The sequence below is a fragment of the Arachis ipaensis genome, chromosome B10, assembly GCF_059453495.1.
Source record: "Arachis ipaensis isolate K30076 ecotype BB chromosome B10, ASM5945349v1, whole genome shotgun sequence".
Lineage (NCBI taxonomy): Eukaryota > Viridiplantae > Streptophyta > Magnoliopsida > Fabales > Fabaceae > Arachis > Arachis ipaensis.
This window is the reverse complement of record NC_142435.1, coordinates 10,086,614-10,107,624: the sequence shown is the minus strand read 5'-3', so window position 1 is coordinate 10,107,624 and position 21,011 is coordinate 10,086,614. Positions and strand designations below refer to the sequence as shown.

At 34.5% G+C, this 21,011-nt stretch overlaps 4 protein-coding genes across 4 annotated transcripts; 2 read left to right on the top strand and 2 right to left on the bottom strand.

Annotated features, from left to right (window-relative positions):
* Positions 1-81: 81 nt before the first annotated feature.
* On the top strand, positions 82-2,876 carry LOC107623336 (Tetratricopeptide repeat (TPR)-like superfamily protein). The gene is made up of 3 exons (XM_016325549.3): positions 82-207; positions 479-779; positions 1,637-2,876. The coding sequence occupies exons 1-3, from the start codon at positions 173-175 to the stop codon at positions 2,528-2,530; spliced, it is 1,230 nt and encodes a 409-aa protein (XP_016181035.1). The 5' UTR covers positions 82-172; the 3' UTR covers positions 2,531-2,876.
* A 2,324-nt stretch (positions 2,877-5,200) lies between these two features.
* NPH3 (Phototropic-responsive NPH3 family protein) lies at positions 5,201-8,367 on the top strand. The gene is made up of 4 exons (XM_088505547.1): positions 5,201-5,756; positions 5,969-6,038; positions 6,157-7,449; positions 7,616-8,367. The coding sequence occupies exons 1-4, from the start codon at positions 5,641-5,643 to the stop codon at positions 8,171-8,173; spliced, it is 2,037 nt and encodes a 678-aa protein (XP_088361673.1). The 5' UTR covers positions 5,201-5,640; the 3' UTR covers positions 8,174-8,367.
* Positions 8,368-9,385: 1,018 nt separating this feature from the next.
* Positions 9,386-12,869, bottom strand: LOC107623166 (transcription factor bHLH143). Its single transcript, XM_016325334.3, has 4 exons — positions 12,730-12,869; positions 11,678-12,261; positions 11,368-11,533; positions 9,386-11,282 (listed from the first exon to the last, which is right to left on the bottom strand). Exon 4 carries the CDS (start codon positions 11,263-11,265, stop codon positions 10,216-10,218), a length of 1,050 nt encoding a protein of 349 aa, XP_016180820.1. The 5' UTR covers positions 11,266-11,282; positions 11,368-11,533; positions 11,678-12,261; positions 12,730-12,869; the 3' UTR covers positions 9,386-10,215.
* Positions 12,870-17,667: 4,798 nt separating this feature from the next.
* Positions 17,668-18,619, bottom strand: FKBP12 (FK506-binding protein 12). The gene is made up of 4 exons (XM_016326546.3): positions 18,423-18,619; positions 18,224-18,257; positions 18,026-18,140; positions 17,668-17,946 (listed from the first exon to the last, which is right to left on the bottom strand). The coding sequence occupies exons 1-4, from the start codon at positions 18,508-18,510 to the stop codon at positions 17,845-17,847; spliced, it is 339 nt and encodes a 112-aa protein (XP_016182032.1). The 5' UTR covers positions 18,511-18,619; the 3' UTR covers positions 17,668-17,844.
* Between the last annotated feature and the right edge of the window lie 2,392 nt (positions 18,620-21,011).

Here is a 21,011-nt window from a genome sequence, read left to right as displayed (position 1 = left end):
TATGAATAAATTATGTCATTTGAACTATACTCCTTCTTATAAAAATTAGATATATTAAAGCTATAATGTAGTCACCCAAAAAAAAAAGTAACCAAAAAATATTAAAGCTATAATGTAAAACTGGAATAGTTGAGAGCAAACAGATTCAAGGTGAAGGAAGCAAACGCCTCCAATGGCGTGTCGTTCGCTGTTCTTCGCTCTCAGACGGTAAGCCTAACTACTCTCTCACTCGATGTTCCAAAATCACACTTTGCAACTGTGATTTGATGTTCATGTCATGCTGACCCTCTTTTCCAATCAATGTATATACATCCCACTGATTGAACCCTCTAAAACCCCCAGATTGGGAACATGTGAAAGTTCGAAAATTTCTTTGATTTTCTTGCATTTTCTCACTAAGCAATCAGATTGAAGTTGTTTAGGGTATTGGTAGTTCTCAACTCACCCACGATTATTGCAAATTGGTCATATCATGCAGAAACAGCAGCTATATCTATCAGCCGCAGCCTTGTTTCCTGAAGGGAGCATCAAACCTATCAAGATTTTCGTCCTCGGGTGCTGTGAACAGTGACGTGGCGATTGAAGAAGAGACTCATAGCTCTGTGGCTGAAGACGGTGATGACCTAAGGAGCAGAATCATGAGGTTAAGGCTCCCAAAGCGAAGCGCCACAAATATTATTCAAAAATGGGTCCTTGAAGGGAATACAATTACAGCTTCCGAGCTTCGGGATATATCCAAAGACCTTAGAAGATCTCAGCGCTTCAAACATGCTCTTGAGGTTTCTATTTGATCTTTTCCTTTCTCATGGTGATTGGAATTTTAATGATTTAGATGGTTAACTTGCTAGTATTATTAGATAGTTTTTATGGAGTTAGTTGTTCGTTTTTTGTATAAAAACCAAGGCTTAGAGCCTCAAATAATGGAGGACAAATAATCATTTTGTGAATTAAGGTCAGGGATCCTTTTGTCTAGAGAGCTAGGTTCTCTACATTGGTCATTAAGTTCATATCTCTTAGCATCTCTTGAAATTTAGCAAAATAGTGATGAGAGTGATACTGAGCAAGTTGGAAATGCTTCAGCTATTCCCTGCTCAGTTAGCTTAGCTAATAAGTTAGAGTGTTAGGTTGTTACTTGTTAATTAGTTGTGATGATGACTCAGCATACAGCGGGCACTTAGTTAGTTAGCTATGTCTATAAATAGAAAACTGTTGTAATATAGTTAGATTCTGTCACTCTAATTGCTGCATTCAATAAGAAAAGGGAGCTTTCCCAGCCCCTCAAAATTGTCTCTCATTTTCTCTTATTTTCTCACCAAGAAACTTGATCCTGCACCCGGTTTCAGCTTAGAATAATACAGTTTGAGATTTGGAGTTTTATTAGGTCTGTAAGGTTTCAAGTATTATAGTTGTGTTATGCTTATAATGGCTGAAATGAAGAATCCTATAGTGGTTGGTAATACACTAAGTATGGACTTTGATAAATAGTCCCATTGGCATTTGAATTTTGACTGTAATGGAACAAAAAGTTTAAAATTTATAAGAGCACATTGAGCATGGAAGGCTCTAGTATGAATATTGTTCTCTTATTTTCTGTTGGATCTACGGCTCTGCAGTTTGTGACTATTGATGATTGCAGATATCAGAATGGATGGTTGCCCATGATGAATACCAATTATCAGACTCTGATTATGCAGTCCGCATAGATTTGATGACTAAAGTTTTCGGCATTGATGCTGCAGAGCGTTACTTCGAGGGTCTACCTCTTGCTGCAAAGACAACTGAAACTTACACAGCCCTCCTCCATTCCTATGCAGGAGCAAAACTGATTGAAAAGGCTGAAGAACTTTATCAAAGGATTAAGGATTCCAATCTCTCCTTTGATGCCCTCACTTACAACGAGTTGATGACACTTTACGTGTCAGTCGGACAGCTTGAAAAGGTTCCCTTAGTTGTTGAAGAACTGAAACAACAAAAGGTTGCTCCAGATATCTTCACCTACAACCTCTGGATTAGTTCCTGTGCTGCTACTTTTAATGTTGATGAAGTTAGAAGGATTCTTGGTGAAATGAGTCATGGTGCTGGTTCTGATGAAAGTTGGACAAGATATTTGAACCTGGCAAATATATATGTTAAAGTAGGTCATCTTGACAATGCTGCTTCAAACACCCTTGTTGAGGCTGAAAAAAGAATCTCCCAAAGGCAGTGGATAACATATGACTTCTTAATCATTCTCTATGCCGGGTTGGGAAATAAGGATAAAATAGATCAGATATGGAAATCCTTGAGAATGACTAACCAGAAAATGATTAGCAGGAATTATATTTGTGTTGTTTCTTCATATTTGATGCTTGGGCATACAAAAGAAGTGGGTGAAGTTATTGATCAATGGAAGCAATCAACTGCCTCAGATTTTGATATGCTTGCATGTGAAAGGATTATGGCTGCATTTACAGATATTGGGTTAGGTGAAATTGCCAACAATTTGAACATGGTTCTCATTGACAAGAATCTCAATCCCGGAAACAATTAATCAGCAGTTCTTTGGCGGTGAATCTATCATGTAGTGTACTTTACAGGGTTTTGAAAGGAATTATGTATCTTATTCGCATTTCGCTGATGGATGACTCAATAAATAACCTGCAGGATGACAGTTTTGAACTGTTTTTGTGGATTTGTAACACTCCAGTGGTTCTATGTGAGAGCCTTGTATTTTCCTCATTTCCTCATTAGATTAGTTGTAATGCTGCTGTGGTGGCTAGATTTATTCCTACAAATTTTTATGTATGCTATCTTTTCCTTCTTTTTGGCAACATGTCTTGACAATGGTTAGTTAATAACTTAATATGGAAATGCTAAGTTTTCTTCTTCTCCTTTAATGAAGAATAGAAGCTAATACTACATGCAAGTGTTTAAGTAAGCACCTTTTTTGGTTTCTTGCAGAAACAGGGAGGTTTTCCCATAAATGGCAACAACCATTTGACAAGTAACTAAGCAATGCTGTAGCCTCCAAGCATAGATCTATCTAACTTCCAAATCCTAATGAAAGAACAAACAACAAACATTGAATTGAAATAGACCTAAAAGCCAAACAATAATGGATGATGGGACTGACTGCTTCTGCTAGCAACTAACATGGTACAAATCTCACAGAACAATTCATTAACATCCGCATTAAACAAGATGCATGATAGTACCATATGAAAATGCATTATTGGTATGGTATGGTATGGTATGGTCCTTGAATGAATCAATGGAAAGAGAAGGTTGAAGTGAAGGGGGTTGAATACAGGTAGTATGCTTGGTCAAGAGCCAACAGCCAATGGCAGAAGCATGTGAGGCAAATAGTTGTGAGCTTACGCGGCACAACTCCCACCATGCACTTTGGAAACAATATCCCTTTCCCGTATTTTCACACACTATGCATCATGCATGACCATCAATTCATGTTACAAAATATTATTACCAATTTATACTGTTCACTAATCACTACTGAGCTAGCCACAACTGTGTCTGTTTATTTTTGTCAATTTTTTAAGAGTTTAATTTTGATACATCTAAACATTTTACAGAGTCATTTAATTACATCTGTTCTTTTGGATGGTTATTTACGCTATCAATATAAAATATAGTTATTTTTGTAGACGTATCGTTACATAATTGGATACTCGTATAAAACTATTTTACACTGGTAGTACATCAAAATTAAATTATTTTTTAAAGTAATTTATCTGATATAGAGATGTAAAAAAAAATTGTATATACACTCTTGTCTAATTTCAGGAGTTAAATAAGTTATTTTTTTAAAATCAAGTAATTTAATAAAGATTTGCATGTTGCATATCACTCAACTGGGCATGCCAAAAGGTAATCTCATGCAAGAATTAATTTTTTTTTTTGAAAAAGAAAATTTGACAAAAAAAAATGACTTCTAATAATTGATAAGGTCAGACAGATAAGTAGGAAGACATGAATATGATATGTCCCGGATTTGAAGATTAAGAACCAAAATCATGATGTAGCAGAATCATAATCCTATCCTTGAGTTTTATATAATTAATTTAAATGATGTAGGAAATAAATTCAGATAGGTTTCATTGATTGGTAGTTCAGATTATTTGGATTTAATCTCATATGATGAAACCAAAACCACACATTTATTTTGAGGGGACACACTCTAAGTCTAAGGGTAAAAGTACAACCTAATGAGACAAACTGAAACTACTCTGCCAGTGTTGAATAATCTCCTAAGATTATAGTACTAGACCCAAAAAGTTTACCCTTACCTTATTCAATTCAGACTTCAGTGTGTGTCTAATGGTTTCAATTATCAAAAGGACAAGATTTAAATGTTGTTTTCTTGTTGACATTTAACCATATTTTAGTTAGCCTAGTATGGCACTGATTGAGAATTTGTATGATTCTTTTGGGAAAAAAAAAAAGAGATTGCATAATTCTTTGTAAAGTACAATTTTTTTTTAGTAAGTTCTTCCATAAAACGTTTTTCCTTTTTATCAGATATGTACAAGAAGTACAAAATTCTGCTGATGATGCAGAATATACCTTTTTTATTCCTTTCTGTTTTGCTTTAAGCTCCTCTGAACTTTGAAGTATATTATTATATTTTAATTTGTCTTTTATTACTACACCAACACTCTTGTTGATGACTCCAAATACACTAAACTTATAAAAACAAAACTGTAACTTTTTTTCCTTAAGCAAATTGTAAAAACATGTATAGTTTGGATTCACACAGGGACTATGAAACAGTCAAATGCAGATATGTTGGTAGTTGGTACCACTAGGACAAAACATATAACCACAAGTCATAGTCATTTTTGCCCTCAAAAATCCACTACCACTTGTTCATTTTTACCTCTCATCAATTTTCAAAACCTGTTCTTGTTCATAGGATAAAAGGAGACATGTTTACTCTTTTGTAATTTTGCTCTGCCAAGAGTTATTTCTCTTTTACCTTTGGCTATGATATGATTAATCCTAGTAGTAATCAATTGGCATTATTGTAATAATTGATTGAAGTTTTTTAGTTTTTACATGCCAAAAATTCTGCATGGGAGTGCGTTTATTTTTTATATTTGTTTATTTTTCCCAATGTCAAAGGAATGTTTTGGAATGTAATAAATTCAGTAACATCTAAAGAATAAAGAAAATAAGCTGAAAAGGAAGAGACATGTATGATTGTGTGGTCACAACTCACAACCTCACAGTTCAGTTTACAAAACAAAACTGAAGCTTTCTGTCTTAATACATTGACTCATAAGAAAGGGTTACCTAAAATCCAAAGGCTTGAATAAAAACACAAGCTGAGATTCATCATTAAGATTTCAAAAACAACAACACTAACACCACCACTGTCTATTGACTATGCCCATTTCAGCACAGCCTGTAAACCAGTCCTTCAACTTTTTTATTTCAAGAAGCCGACAATTTTTGTGATAACTCATTACTCCAACCATCCCATGTGGTTTCCTCCTTTCACTGAAGTCTCTTGTCTACTACTCTAGTCTCTCTACTCATTCACATAGCTTTTTTTTTTTTTTTATCTCTTGGCCTTGTGTGTGTAAAAGCTACTTTTCTGAGAAAAATTCAAGAGCTCTGCATTGTGAATCTGGCTTTTGCAGCATGTGGGAATCAGAAAGTGAATCAGCAGCAGTAGGACAACAATATGGGGGTGGAGTACTCACATCAACCAAGCATGGTGTCAAGACAGAAGGATTTGTTCAAAGAGGCCACTCTTGGTATGTTTAATTATACTTAATGCGTATGATTAATTAGTACCCTTTTTAAGGGTGTTAACAGTTACTAATCTCCTTTACTAATTCTAGTAACTTTGAAAGTCTTAAGACACATGGCAGAAGATGGGACTGAAAAGTTTGTTTTTTTATACTGTTAATTTGTCCATTTCATAATCTTTGAACAATCTTAATAAGTTTAGTCCCTTCCATTGCAGGTATGTTGCAACTGATATTCCAAGTGACTTTCTAGTACAAATTGGAGAATCTAGCTTCCATTTGCATAAGGTATGCAATTTTTGTAACCTTATAGTATGTATAGTCATATATACAAGGAGATAAGGTACTAATCTTTGTACTGTTGAATTTTGTAAACCTTTTGTTTCCTTTCTCTTTTGTGAAAAAGTACCCCTTGCTATCTAGAAGTGGAAAGCTGAATAGGATCATATATGAATCCAGAGACCCGGATATAAATAAGATAGTTATGGATGATATCCCTGGTGGGCCTGAAGCTTTTGAGCTTGCAGCCAAATTCTGCTATGGAATTGCTGTTGATTTAACAGCAGGCAACATCTCTGGCCTAAGATGTGCTGCTGAGTATCTTGAAATGACAGAAGACTTAGAGGAAGGGAATCTCATATTCAAGACAGAAGCATTCCTCAGCTATGTTGTTCTGTCTTCTTGGAGAGACTCCATAGTGGTGTTGAAAAGCTGCGAAAAGCTCTCGCCTTGGGCCGAGAACCTCCAAATTGTTCGCCGGTGCAGCGAGTCCATAGCTTGGAAAGCTTGTGCTAATCCTAAAGGAATAAGGTGGTCTTACACCGGAAGAACAGCTAAAATTTCCAGCCCAAGATGGAATAGCATGAGCATGAAAGATTCAAGCCCAAGTAGGAATCAGCAGGTTCCTCCTGATTGGTGGTTTGAGGATGTTTCGATCCTCAGGATCGATCACTTTGTTAGAGTGGTAACTGCAATCAAGGTTAAGGGTATGAGATTTGAATTGATTGGTGCTTCAATAATGCATTATGCAACTAAGTGGCTACCAGGATTGATCAATGACACAGCACTCCAAAATGATGAAGCAAGTAGCTGCAGCATCAGTAACAGTAGTAGTAATACTAGTGGCAATAGCTGGAAAGGTGGGCTCCACATGGTTGTGGCTGCACCTAGAGATGATGCCTCTTCAAGTCTTCAAGCTAAGGATCATAGACTCATCATTGAGAGCCTCATCAGCATCATTCCACCACAGAAGGATAGTGTCACATGCAGCTTCCTTCTTAGACTTTTGAGAATGGCTAACATGTTAAAAGTTGCTCCTGCACTTGTTACTGAATTGGAGAAAAGGGTGGGAATGCAGTTTGAGCAGGCTACACTTGCTGATCTTCTGATTCCATGTTATAATAAGAGTGAGACTATGTATGATGTGGACCTTGTTCAGAGGCTATTAGAGCATTTTCTTGTGCAAGAACAGACTGAAACTTCAAGTCCAGGTAGACAATCTTTTTCGGACAAACATATGGGAAGTAGTAACTTGAATGCCAAGGCAAGAGTTGCAAGGCTTGTCGATAGTTATCTTACAGAAGTGTCCAGAGATAGAAACCTGTCCTTGACAAAGTTTCAGGTGCTTGCCGAAGCTTTGCCGGAGTCAGCTAGGACCTGTGATGATGGACTTTACAGAGCAATTGATTCATACCTTAAGGTAATTAACTAACTACAGTTTCATTGGTTAGAGTTAAAATAAAAGATTGAATTGATTCAATTCAGAATTACCAAAGAATTAACAGTAAAAATGTGTTTAGTTAGTTCTTTCATAGTCTAAATGATTTCTACTTCTGAATTATCTTCTCTGCGAAACAAATAAACAGGCGCATCCAACGCTGTCTGAACATGAAAGGAAGCGACTCTGCCGTGTAATGGATTGTCAGAAACTCTCCATTGATGCATGCCTGCATGCTGCACAAAATGAAAGGCTTCCATTAAGGGTAGTGGTGCAAGTTCTATTCTCTGAACAGGTGAAGATCAGCAATGCATTAGCCAGCAGTTCTCTGAAAGGTGATGATGAATCTCTTAACCATCCAATGGTTGTGAACCGAAAAACACTCCTTGAAGGAACACCACAATCATTCCAAGAAGGTTGGTCAACTGCAAAGAAAGACATCAACACACTCAAGTTTGAGCTTGAGAGTGTGAAAGCCAAGTACTTAGAGCTCCAAAATGACATGGAGACTTTACAGAAACAATTTGATAAGATGATGTTGAAGCAGAAGCATACATCAGCATGGAGCAGTGGATGGAAGAAGCTGACCAAATTTACAAAGACAACAAATGTTGAAAACCATGATGTTCCACCACATCAGCTTCCAACAGCTTCTGAAGAACATAACAGAAAGACTACTAGAAGGTGGAGGAATTCGATTTCCTAAAGGCCTAGTTTTACTTGGAACCATTTCTTCTGAGTCCCCACCTTTTTTCTTTTTGGTCATATTTCATTACTTTTCTTCATTTGAACAGTAAATGAGGCTTCTCTTCTTTCAGTTCCTATTGTATCTTATAGCAAGATTCTAGCTAAATTATAATTTGTTACCAAATTCAATAATATATTTCCAGTGTAAAAGCATATTTGAATCCTCTTGTTTTCTTCTTTTTTTTACCCTTGACTATAGAAGAAATTGAACCAGTGAAAAAGGGGAATAAATAATGATATCAAAATATTAAGGGAGACAGACCTAAGCTAAGGCAAAATTAATTTAATCACAAACTATAAAAGGAAGAAACATAATTAGATATTCCAACATAAATTATGCCACCCTGCATGAAAATAGTGATGGGCTTGTCATGTGATGCAAAAGCCTTCCAAGGTGGGCAATAAGTAAATATGTTGATGGCATGGGATCAAATCAAATCACCAAAATAGTGTATACCACAACACATGACAAGGGACAATATCAATAATCATGGCATTGCAGATGCTTCAGGTGAAACACCAAATATCATCATTCATCACCATCAGATTTTGAAGGTACCATCCGGGGGAAAAACTAGGGAGCAAAAGTTAATCTGCTAATGATTATCTTTATTATGGTAATAGTCATCTTCTCTAATTGATTTGATTATAGTGTTGTTTTTTATGTACAGTCCAGGTGGCATTTTAGTCAACTTCAGTGTCAAATCCTTGATAATGGCAAGATAATCAATTATCCAGGTGGCAAAGGTATTGTAGTTCAAAAAACATTTAAACCAAACAACTCAATTTTGCAACTTAATTCAAAAAGATTGAATTGTTGTTACATATTTTTCTTTGGGGGCCAGGATTTAATCAATACACCATCAACTTCATTCGGATCAAGTTCTTTTAAAGTGAAAAAGTTAATAAAAGTAAAAAAAGAAACATCTAATTATTCTTAAAACAAGATAATAAAATTCATATATGATAAAAATTACAAATTCAATAATGATTATGATTCACTGTATCACTTTACAAACTTTTTGTAAAATTCTTTCCATTTTCATGAACTAGTATAGGATTAAAAAAATCCGGGAAGAGAAAATAATCATACTGAATCACTGAATATTGAATGGCTCAATAGGTATAAACAATAAAACACAAGAAAAGACAACCAACATAGACAAATCAGTGAAGAACAGCTACAAAAACCAGAATATATAGATGATAGATTCACCCCCCCAAACAAATTATTAACACAATCACTCAACCGACACATAAATAGTAGTAGGCTAGTAGCATCATGAAAAGGAAACCTCGAATGCTCAACCAACCTCTCAATTACAACGTAGAAAATAGAAAAAAGAAAGAAAAAAAATGTCTTTGATGTTGATTCCACCCTCTAGGATGTAAAACAAAGTAACCTTTACCACAAATGACACATCCAACAAAAAGGGTCCCAGCAAGCAACTCATGATGTAACAACCACTCTCCTCATTCAATTTGAAGCATAACCCAACATCCAAAACTTAAACTTTTCTTGACACTTTTTTAGAGAGTCCCATGCCAATGTGATATGATATGCGTACAAGTTTGAAAGAGAGGCCAAAAGCATCAAACCAGGAATCAAGAGGAAGGTGCAGAGTGGGACCCAAGTTACCTAACGCGCATGCATTCAATCACCATTCACCTACAGACTTCAACATTTTGAGGGTGGAAAATAAATATCCACTTTTGCAGCACAGTCATCCTCCACTACCATCTACACTCCAAGAAAGCCAAAAGATACAAATTCTGGTCAACAAATTGATATCCCAAGCCCCATTTTTTTTTCCCTCCAATTGCTGCTTTTACTCCCTTATTGCACACAACTAAATATAAACCTTGAGAAAGCAGAATGGAAGAAAGTAAGAAAAGAACCAAGCATGCTAATTGCTAAGTTCAAACTTCTCATGAAACAGAGCTAAGAATTCGTCGACTATGACCTTTTTCGCTATTGATGTGTCCTTATATCAAAGTATGCTATGGCGGCGATGAGCCTTTGGTGATATTATCTTCTCCGGAAGTACCAGTCATCAAAGAATTCAAGTACTCAATTGTTTCATCAATGACTAACAGTGGATTCTTTCCCTTTGCACCAGGAACTAAGTTCTCAAGTACTCTCAATGATTCCCGGATTTTATCCCTTTTCAGTTGAATATCATCCACCATTGAACTATTGTCTTTAGTTTGCTCAGCACCTCCAGAATACACACGGCCACTGGAATATTTTGATTCAGCGTCGCTGGCATGCTCATAGGTATCATTTAGTCTTGCTAAACCCGCAGTACCTGCAGGCATTGGTGATCTATAGTACTCGCCATTAATTGACTTCCGCCTTTTGTTTGGCAAACCAGAGCTCGCAACCTCCTCCTTTGAATCCTCATACTGCTCTTGCATCACATAAGTCCTTTTAGTAACCAATGGAGAGTGGCCTGTACTTGTTACCTCATCATCATCATCGCCACTGAAATCAGAATCATCAGAATAAAGCAAGGCATTGATTTCTTCTGTGTCTTCATGCATTTCACTTTCTTCATTAACTATATGATCATTATCAGACTCTTCTGTTGAACTGTTCGGTAGATGCTTTTGACCCAAATTAGCTGCCTTTTCGTCCTTGTATACATATGGCGTAGCATTAACAACTTGACTCTGGAACTGAGGCAAGACAGAACTATAAAACAACCTTGTCTTATTACCAGATTGGTCGAAAATAAGTAACTTCTTCTGCAAAGATACAGAATTTGCATTTTGCAGTTGCATAGCCTCTTCAGTATGCATTTCTTTCAAAGTTGGCAATGACTGAAGATACTGATGGAACCCCTGCACTACTTCATTGGTGGGCTCAGCCTTCAGATATGGGGCAGCAGGAGCCGCAAATCCAGGAAATACACTCACCGCAGGCAAGATGAATGTACTAGGATTCAGATATGCTGAAGAACCATACAAGTTTGGCTCCGGCACATTCAAACAAGGTGATGACCCAGCCATATGCTGTGAGCAAGGCCAAGGCATATGATCCTTAACCATCCAACGACAAAAATAACCTAAAGAACAATAGTCGATCAATCAATGATAAAGATGACAAAACAAACCCTTTCCAATGAAAAAGTACAAAATAAAAATATTTACCAGTAGATGCTATGGTGCTTTGATATGGAAGCTGCTTCAATAGCTTGATTTCTCTTGTGCACAAATAATAGTAAAAGAAAACTACAAACCTCAAGCTTCAGCTAAATGAGAAAAAAAGTTGATCTATCTACGTGACAGGCTTAAGCAAATGACGAAAGTACTCAGCCTGCAAAGAGTTAGAAGATAGCATTCATCACCCATGAGCTCATAAAACAATCCAATAATTAATAAAGATAACACAAAATGGATATAAGTTTTTTCATCACAAATCAAGCTTCAAAATCATGTCTGTAAGTCATATGGTACCAACCTGACAATCATGCAAGGGTTGAAAGCATGCTATCACTCTAACAACAATTGTCGATTCGCCTTCAATTCCATTCTCATGTTTTAATGCCCGAAATCTTGTTTGGCTTGCCGCTTGGCACACCATAACTACTTTTAATCGTTACCACGCTACTCAATCAATCTGATCCTAATGCACCCCAAAAAATATGCCACAATAGAGTATGGCAATGAAGACACTAAACTAACTACAAAGTAAAAATCAGCTACAACTAGAGAACTATTGGAGACAAGAACAACACTACTGCAAAAAAATACCAGGCTTGCACTTCACTACTGAGATTTCAGCTGATTCTATACTTATCTGAAGAAATTATCAAACAATGGTTGACTTCCATGGGTGCAACTAACTATAATGCAACAAAAGTAACAATATGGAGAACTTAAGGGAATGATGATCTACAGAATAACTTTACAATACAAGTTCAGGCGTACAACTTTGCGAAACACATCAACAGAAAGACCAAACCACCGCATTCTGGTTTCTTCTTAACACCCAGAACTCCTTAGAGTTTCATACAGATGTTAGGCCCTCAAGAACCAATGCCCCTGAAAAGAGATATATCAGAATAAAAATCACAATTTCCTTTTCCATAGATAATTAAAAATAAAAAATAAAAAAGCTTGTTTTAGAAACCAGGCAGAGATACAAAGAGAAAATAGAGGTAAAAACCACCATGCTGTTCTCTAGGTGAAACAGAAAAAAAAAAGGGCATGAATTTACCATTTTTCCCCATCTCAATAAGAACAAGTAAAACACAAGTAAACCATTAAACTACTCTACAATCCTCAAAGTTCCCACCACCTAACTCTCCGTTAATTCAGTAGCAAAATGATCCCAAAAAACAAAATAGCCCCATAAGACTGAATTTCATGAAGATCATATCCCCATTTCACAAAGGCTTCAACTTTAATATTTTATCTATCATGGGCCAGCTACCTTTTTTTCCCCTTAACAGAAACTTAGGAAGCAAAAAGAACAGAGGGTCAGAGAGTATCAGAATTTTAGATACTTACAAATAGATTGAGATTGATAAGATTGGCTTCCAAATGTGAAGAGTTCAGAGAAAAAAGAAAGGAAGGAAAGAAAGTTCTTAGAGCGGTGGCAGAGAAGCAGGTAGAAGGAGAAAATGTAGAAAGAGGTGGATGTGTTTATTATGCTTTATGCATGCTCACACCTATATACACAACTTAATCTCACTTTTGCCCTTCATTTCCACATTATAATTCAAATTTAACCTTTTCCCACTATTTCTTATTTTACTATTCTTTTTTGTTGGAATATTTTACATTTTTACTATTCTTTTATTACATACTAATACACTATTTCGCATTGTTAATTTTTTTTCTCCTTGAAAGTCTCAAAAAGCATATAAATCATACTAATACATAGGGTTGCACATAGATCGAATAATATCTGCATATCTGTGGTAATTATCTGCATCTGATCTGAATTTTGTGGATATTATCCGATCCACACAATGATAGGATCAGATTGCGGATTCGGCCGTGATATCCGCGGATCCGATCCGCAAATCCACATATCCGCACATCATATATAAATAGCATAGTTTAAGAAAGTAAATCTTAATGTGATATGAATTTTAGTGTGTTATTTTATGAATTTTATAATATTTTGTTTTTAATTTTTTATGTTGTACTTCAACTTAAAATAATTAAACTTAAATCTTGTGTTATTATTTTGTTTTTGTTATTCAAGAGAACTATTGTTGATAATATTTTAGGAGTAAATAGGCTTAAACAGATAAAAAATGAATTTTTTGGATATTTTTTTGTAGTACAGTCAAACAGAATCCTAAAATAATTTTTTTTAATTATGCGGATATACCTGATATCCGATCTGACCTAAAAAATGCGGATATCGTATCCGATCCGATCCGATCTGTGTGCAGCCTACTAATACACTATCTCTAATATTTTTTTTTTTAATTAAGAGTTTTTTTTGTTTGTTTGTTTGATTTTAGTATAATTTTTTTTATACTGTTTTTTACTTTTGAGATTCACTAGAAATTGAACTCTAAATCTTTTGAACATAAAATTCTAAACTTCTAATACTATATTATAAAAGTACTTTATATCTCTAATTATATAACTCATTCTTACACCAATACAGAGAAATCAAGCGAGAGAACATAAGATGAGAAGACACCACATCCAACTCAAAACCTTAAGGTGTCAAGTTAATGGGTCTCTCATCTTATAAATTCCTCACTCTTCCATGCTTTCTTTGATGTGGGACTAACTTCAACACTCCTCACACTTGCAACACTAACATATCTAGTATCTACTATATATTCCAACCAACTATATGCTTTTCTATTAACTTATAATGATTATTATTAACTTGTTTGTTAAAGCTGAAATGAATAATTTTGAGAGAAAATAAAATTTTTGCTAAAATAATCATAAATAAATGCACCCTAAAATTATTTAATAAATGATTATATAAAGAATAAGTTGTATTTGGATTTATTTATAATGAAGATGGAGGGAAAAAAAAGGGGAAGAATAAACTTGTGATCTTATTATCCAAACTTCGATAAAGTCTATAATTCCGTCTCAATAGATTATAGATGTGCAAGCACTAATTATTTGGGAAGTTTGCTTAAATAATGAATGATAGATGCTTGGCCGTGATTGATGATTATCAAGAGCATGAACCTTCCTATCATACGATTGAATAGTCGTAATAATAATAGTAATAATTAATTATGATGACAATAACAGTTCTATCTATTATCTACTTTTTTTGTTATATAAAAATAAATATTAATTTATTATTAAAAATATTTGATAATAAAAAATAATTAAAACTTATATTATTTAATATATTAATTATTGTTAGAATCAATAAATAAGACAAGTTTAGACTTCTTCTTAATATTACTGATTTATTATATAAAATAAACTTATACCATATTAGATTTTATAAGTGTATCACATCAATAATTTTTCATAGGTTAAATTTTACAACTTTATATTATAAATTAAGAGATAATATATTTTTATATAGTATTGATACAAAACTTTAATCCTCTTAATCAACTAAATTTAATATCTATTATTATTCAATTAAATTAAAAAATAACGATTAAATATAATTAATATCTACATTAAAACGATGATAACAATAATTTTCTGTTACATATATTTAAAGTGTAAAGTATTTAGTCTACTTAAATATTTTCTATAACTCTGGCTCTTGCTACTATTATTATCCTATTTCATAATTTCTCAAATCAATTATCCAAATCATTTCCAAATACATTGGCTTTGACACAACAACATCGACTTAGTATGTATTATGTATAGATTCTAATGTATCATAATTAGTAAAGTTTATTTATAATTTTATACTACATTTTTTATATTTTCATTCTCAATTATTTTTTTTAATTATCTCCAAATACACTAAAAAAAATCTCAAAATTAAACTATGGAACGCCATCCATTGAAAAATATTAAAAAACAATTTGTTTTTTAAAGTCGGTATCATTTGTTTATAAAAAACATTCACACCAATAAATAAAGAAGAGTTTATCTTCTTAGAATTGATTATATTACATGATAAAATATATAAAAAAAATTTCTATTATATAAAGATATTAGAAAATACACACAAATAATATTAAAGAAAGAGGTCAACTTCATATGATTTTGTACTTTTGTTGTTGTATTTTTTTATTTATCTTTTTTGAATAATTATATTAAATTATATACAAATTACAAATATTTTTTACAAACAGATATTTAAGTTTAATATTAATTTATATATTATTTAATTAATTCTTAAATAATATAATACTTTTAAATTTATACTATATAGTATAATTAATTTAGTTTGTCACACGGTGCGCAGGTCTTAGTCTAGTTGATGTTAAAGTCTTGCACTTTGCAGAGACATAAACATGTGCAATTCACTCATCAAAAATCTAATATACTCATTTAGCAACCTAATTTGTTTCTTAATTAGCCATTTAAATGCAACTAATCTCAAGGGCCCAATTGCCCCCACCAAAAGTTTGTACATTTTGCAAGGTGCATTGTACTAATCATGCAAGAGCATGATACCCAAACAAAAGAATAAAACAAATAAATAAATAATAGTGAAATAAAGAAAAATGGGAATTATGCAAATACAAGAACCAACCATCAAGTGCAATGCACATTTTATTCGTTCACTAAGTGCAATCATCCAATGTAATATATTACACCCGTGCATTTGATGAAAAGCCAAAAAGAAGAAGAAGAAGAAGAACCAAATGTTTAAAAGATGGCAATAGCACCCAATAATTTATGTATAATAGTGTGAATTATGTGCTTGGTGGTGGTACACCATTTTGCTTAGAGTGGAGGGTACAAGCACCAGATGCCTAATGTCTATGATGAGGTCCACACTTTAAGTTACATATATACCAAAGTGTTGTTGGATTTCAGAGACTAAAATGCTTGAATTCAGGGATTCCCTTTAACCTTTATCAACATTCACTTCAATTGAATTCATTGCAAATGCTGAAATACATTCCTTTTTTGGGCTCCACGGCATTTTTTTTTCCCTCTACAAATGTTTTTTCAGTGAGCTTTATCAGAACTCAGCAGTACTACTTGTAGTGGGAAGATTAAATGGTAATAGATAACTGAGAAGCTAGGAAGAAGTAAAGCTTTGCGTTACGAAATTAGCTACTTCAGTACAAATTTTTTCCTTTAAAAATATAATTAATAATTTTTAATTAAAATATTTGGAATATAAAATTATTAATATCATTTGGATAACTAAATTATTTTATTATATAATATTAGAATACAAAGAATATGAAATAATTAGTAATTTAAAAGTAAATATATAATTAACCTTTGTGTAACCTTTATTATAATTTTATTAAAAGAACTTTTATAATTACATCTAAATATAAAATAATGTTTTACTTCTATTTTTTTCTTTTTGTTGTCTACGGCATCTTCCAGCCCAATAAATCAAAGACTAATTCGTGACAGATCTAAATTCCTTTTAAGGGTTAGACGAGTGAACTGAAACTCGACCAACCTAAATTGGTTTACTTCTATTTTGTTTTAAAAAAAGCAACATTTACCCTAACCGCACACACTGTACATAAGATGTAAGTTACATATAACATTATAACTTGGGATATATATTTATAACCAACTAGAATTTATCGAGTATTAACTCATTCATCTACTTAAATAATTATTTAAACTTTGAAGTTTAAATTAATTCTTAACATTATTTTCGTATAAAGTTAATAGTTGATAACTGTTAAATAATAATTTAATCAAATTTATCAAATCATTTAACAATTCTCAAATTTGATAAATTTATGCCTCCTAACATTTAGATTCGAGGTGTGGTGTGTTTTTGGAGTCAACTATTAATTCGGGGTTTGGACCTTACAGGCTTACACTTTAGGCATGCGTAACTAATATAGCTTTGTCAATGCTCGCGTGAGTTTGCGTTTCCTTTTTTTTGTTTTTGTTCAGAATCCTCTGCCACGATAATTGGAGCAGCACCATTGATCGTGGAGAAGATGATAGTGACGAGTCGATGGCTTTAACGCTGAACTCTTGCCTCCACCCTGAAGAACGCAGCAGCAATCAGCAAAGGAGAGGCAAAAAACAACACGTTCAAAATGTGGCGCTGTTGTTTGGAAACCGGGTCGGATGTGGGTTAGGATTCGGTTTCTGGGTTGGCCTTACTTTGGTCACAGCCGAAGACCCAAAAAAACAATTGAGGACTTACTAGCTTTTCTTGGTACATGAATATAAATTGAGTTTGCTTTTTCTTTTCTTTAGACTTTTTGAGTTCTTAGAAGTGGGGTTTTTTTGGACATGAAGTGGGCCTTCTAAGTTTAATTTGTTCTTCTTCTTCTTTTTGGTTACGCACACAGAAAAAACCAAGGAACAAAAAAAATGCATAACTAGCAACTAAAGTAGTATGTTATATCATCAAAGATCATTCGGAAGTTATTCATGATTCAGCCGAAGTACTCAAAAGCATACACAATACATGATATGACACTAACACTAAAACTAATACCAATACCAGTCCTTATTTATTAAAATGAAAAGAGCAACAGTATGTGTATTGTGTTCACTTCACTGGGCACTGAGGACTTCAATTTCGAACTCCAAAACAGAGTTGGGCTGTATCCCCCAGGCAGGGAAGCCACCAGAACCGTAAGCATAATCAGGGGAGCACTGCAAAACCAAAACACTATCTTCAAATTCAATCATCCAAACTCAACAAACATACAAGTAATTTGAAAGCATGGCGTACCCGGAGACGAGCCACTTCACCGACTTGCATGCCAAGAACACCTTCATCCCATCCCTTAATAACAGATCCCTGCCCTATCTTGAAACTAAAAGGTTGCTGCCCTGGATCCTTTGTGCTATAACAAAACCAACCATAATTAATCACTTTATTATACTTAATTACATCTCAATAGTGCTATGTCAGGTAAGATAAGCTAACCTCCAAAATTTCTGGGAGAGGTCACCATTTTTCCCTGCTCACCGCAAAATATGTATAAGTAATTTAAATTTAGTAGAAATAATCATCGGAGAGCGGAATTGAAAGTGAAATGTAAATCATTACAGAAAACCGACATCGAAAATAAGAAATGAGGAAAAAATATGTAGTTAGGGTTTGAGAAAGGGGGCAAGAAAGTGACCATAGCCAGTGCAGTGAACGGTGACGTTCTGACCGGGAACAGGCTTGGGACCGGTGCCGGGCCTCACCAATTGCTTCTCCACTCCCATTTCTGCGACTGATTCTGATTCACTGATTCTCGACGTAGCCTGCAACTAAAGCTATTCTCTTTCACCGCTCTCTACTCTCAGCCTACTACTTCACCTCAGCTCCTTTTATAACCCCCATTTAAACTTTTTTTAACTATAAATAATAAAATTTTATATAATTACCCAAATTAATCCCGAGATTTTTTATAATAAAAATATTATGTATATATAAAAATTAGTTATTAAATTATTTATTAATTATTATATATTTGTATATAAATATTGTTTAATTTAATTTTAATGTATATTTTATATATGTGATTATTTTTTATGTACATATGACATTATTATTATTATTATTATTATTATTATTATTATTATTATTATAAATATTTTTTTTATATATCAATAAATAATTATTTAAAAATTTACTTTTCAATTCTCATATAATTAAAAGTCAATTCTTATGAGAAAAAGGATTCGAAGAATGGGTAAGGGAGGAGGATCCGATGAGAGCAGGAGAAAGGTTTGAGGGCAGCACACAATAAGAATGAGCATTTCAAGGAGAATAAGGGGGAAAGTGTGGGGAGGATTGTGCCAAGTGTTATGGAGGATTTATGTGAGGGTAGTCATAGTGGGATTTAGAGGATATCTTTTCGCGATAAAGTTATTGGTTCTTCACAAGCAGCAGGACAACGCAGAGTAGATGGGTTAGAAGGGGATGCCTTAGCAATGGTAACGGGGAAGCAAGGTGACCCCAAGCTACAAACGGTAACTTTCATTAACGAAGCTAGGATTTTTCTTTCAGAGCCTTACAACGAAGCTATTGTGATTAAAGTTCTGGGAAAACACTTCAGTTATATGGCCCTAGTTCATAAACTAAAGGGGATATGGAGACTCAAGGGTGGCTATGAGGTTCTTGATGTGGACTTTGATTATTTCCTAGTCAAGTTTGAGCACAACGAAGATAGGGAGAAGGTCCTGTTAGGAGGTCCATGGTTGATATTAGACCACTACATTGCAGTTAAGCTGTGGTCATCAGATTTTAGACCATGCGAAGACTCTTTTGGGGATATGATGGTCTGGATAAGAATTGCTGGATTAAGCATATGGTACTATCATGAGAGAGCTATAATGAGAATTGCTTTTGCTATTGGTAACCCATAAAGATTGATTTAGCGACCAAATCGGCAGAAAGAGGCAAATTTGCTCGTGCCTGTGTTCAAGTGAATCTTGGACTACCGATTGTTCGGAAGATTATTGTTGATGGCTATGAATATGATGTGGAGTACGAATGCCTGTAGTTGCTATGTGAGAAGTGCAACTGTTTCGGACTTTCGGTCATACCACAGTCACATGCAAAGGAGAGGCAGTGGATGTTAAGTCCGGGGATGAGACTCTCAGTGATGGGGCGGTGAGGAAGGCAGCGAAACCGAGTGGCCAACACCTAGGAAACCAAATGGAGAAAGATTTTGAATTTGGAAATAATCCCAATTTGTCCGCATCAGTTATGGATTATGTGGAGAAAGAAGAGGTTACATTGCATGGTAAGGAGACTAAAAATGGGCACATGATGGAGGAGGAAAGGTGGACTAAAGTGATAGCTAAGTGAAAAGGAAAATTGGTCTTTTCAAAAATAGCCCAAAATGATTCATTGGAAAAGAAGCACTTGATTTCTACAAAGAAGATTGGGTTAAGTCCAGGTAAAGGCCCAGTCATAAAGAAAGGAGAGAAGGCTTTGACGGGCCACGGGGCGGGTAATAGGTCTTCTAAGTTCAGGAAGCATCACACTCCAATGCTTGGCTAAGAAAAAAATTAGGATGCCAATCTAATACCCGTTGTATTGACCTTCACTCCTATAATCAAGAACGGCCATAAGAGGCTGAGACCGGCATCTCTCCAAAGCTCGCCGGTGCTACTGAGCAATGATGGCAGAGCAAGTCAGCAGCAGCGGATTCCACCCTCTATGTCACCTAGTTCGATGAGGAGTGCTCCAGAACAAGTGTTGGGAATGGAGAAGCAGGACTCTCAAAAAAATCCTGGTGGCCCGTCTACCTCTTCATAAAGCTCCTCGCCTGAGGTTGGTGCCTTTTTTGATAATTTTAGTTTTATGGATAATATAGATATCAATTTTCTTTCTTGAAATATTAGAGGGACTTCTAACAAATTGGCCCGAGTTCACTGCAAAGAGTTAGTTAACAAATATCATCCAACTTTTTTTTATTATTTTGGAAACTCATGTTCCCTTTGAGCTTTTGAAATATTTCTGGAGCAAGCTTGGTTATCGGGATATTGGTGTTGTAGAGGCAAGTGGTCACAGTGGAGGAATTTGGATTTTATGTTCTAATTCTTCAATATCGGTGAGAGTTTTAGATGCAGTTGATCAGTGTATTAGCCTTGAGATTCAGATGGGTGCTGTTTCTAGTTTTTGTAGTGTTGTGTACGCTAATCCTCATGTTCATCGACGTATGAGGTTGTGGAGTGATTTGATCAAGGTCTCTAATATGATTCAAGGCCCTTGG

What these genes read in the sequence shown, in the direction of transcription:
- LOC107623336 (XM_016325549.3), top strand. Translation starts at nt 173, where the DNA reads ATGGCGTGTCGTTCGCTGTTCTTCGCTCTCAGACG. An exon ending in CTGTTCTTCGCTCTCAGACG is followed by an intron (nt 208 to 478) that starts GTAAGCCTAACT and finishes CATATCATGCAG; the next exon opens with AAACAGCAGCTATATCTATC. An exon ending in GCTTCAAACATGCTCTTGAG is followed by an intron (nt 780 to 1,636) that starts GTTTCTATTTGA and finishes TGATGATTGCAG; the next exon opens with ATATCAGAATGGATGGTTGC.
- NPH3 (XM_088505547.1), top strand. Translation starts at nt 5,641, where the DNA reads ATGTGGGAATCAGAAAGTGAATCAGCAGCAGTAGGACAACAATATGGG. An exon ending in GTTCAAAGAGGCCACTCTTG is followed by an intron (nt 5,757 to 5,968) that starts GTATGTTTAATT and finishes CTTCCATTGCAG; the next exon opens with GTATGTTGCAACTGATATTC. An exon ending in CAATTGATTCATACCTTAAG is followed by an intron (nt 7,450 to 7,615) that starts GTAATTAACTAA and finishes ACAAATAAACAG; the next exon opens with GCGCATCCAACGCTGTCTGA.
- LOC107623166 (XM_016325334.3), bottom strand. Translation starts at nt 11,265, where the DNA reads ATGGTTAAGGATCATATGCCTTGGCCTTGCTCACAGCATATGGCTGGG.
- FKBP12 (XM_016326546.3), bottom strand. Translation starts at nt 18,510, where the DNA reads ATGGGAGTGGAGAAGCAATTGGTGAGGCCCGGCACCGGTCCCAAGCCT. An exon ending in CGTTCACTGCACTGGCTATG is followed by an intron (nt 18,258 to 18,422) that starts GTCACTTTCTTG and finishes TGCGGTGAGCAG; the next exon opens with GGAAAAATGGTGACCTCTCC. An exon ending in GTGAAGTGGCTCGTCTCCGG is followed by an intron (nt 17,947 to 18,025) that starts GTACGCCATGCT and finishes TTGGTTTTGCAG; the next exon opens with TGCTCCCCTGATTATGCTTA.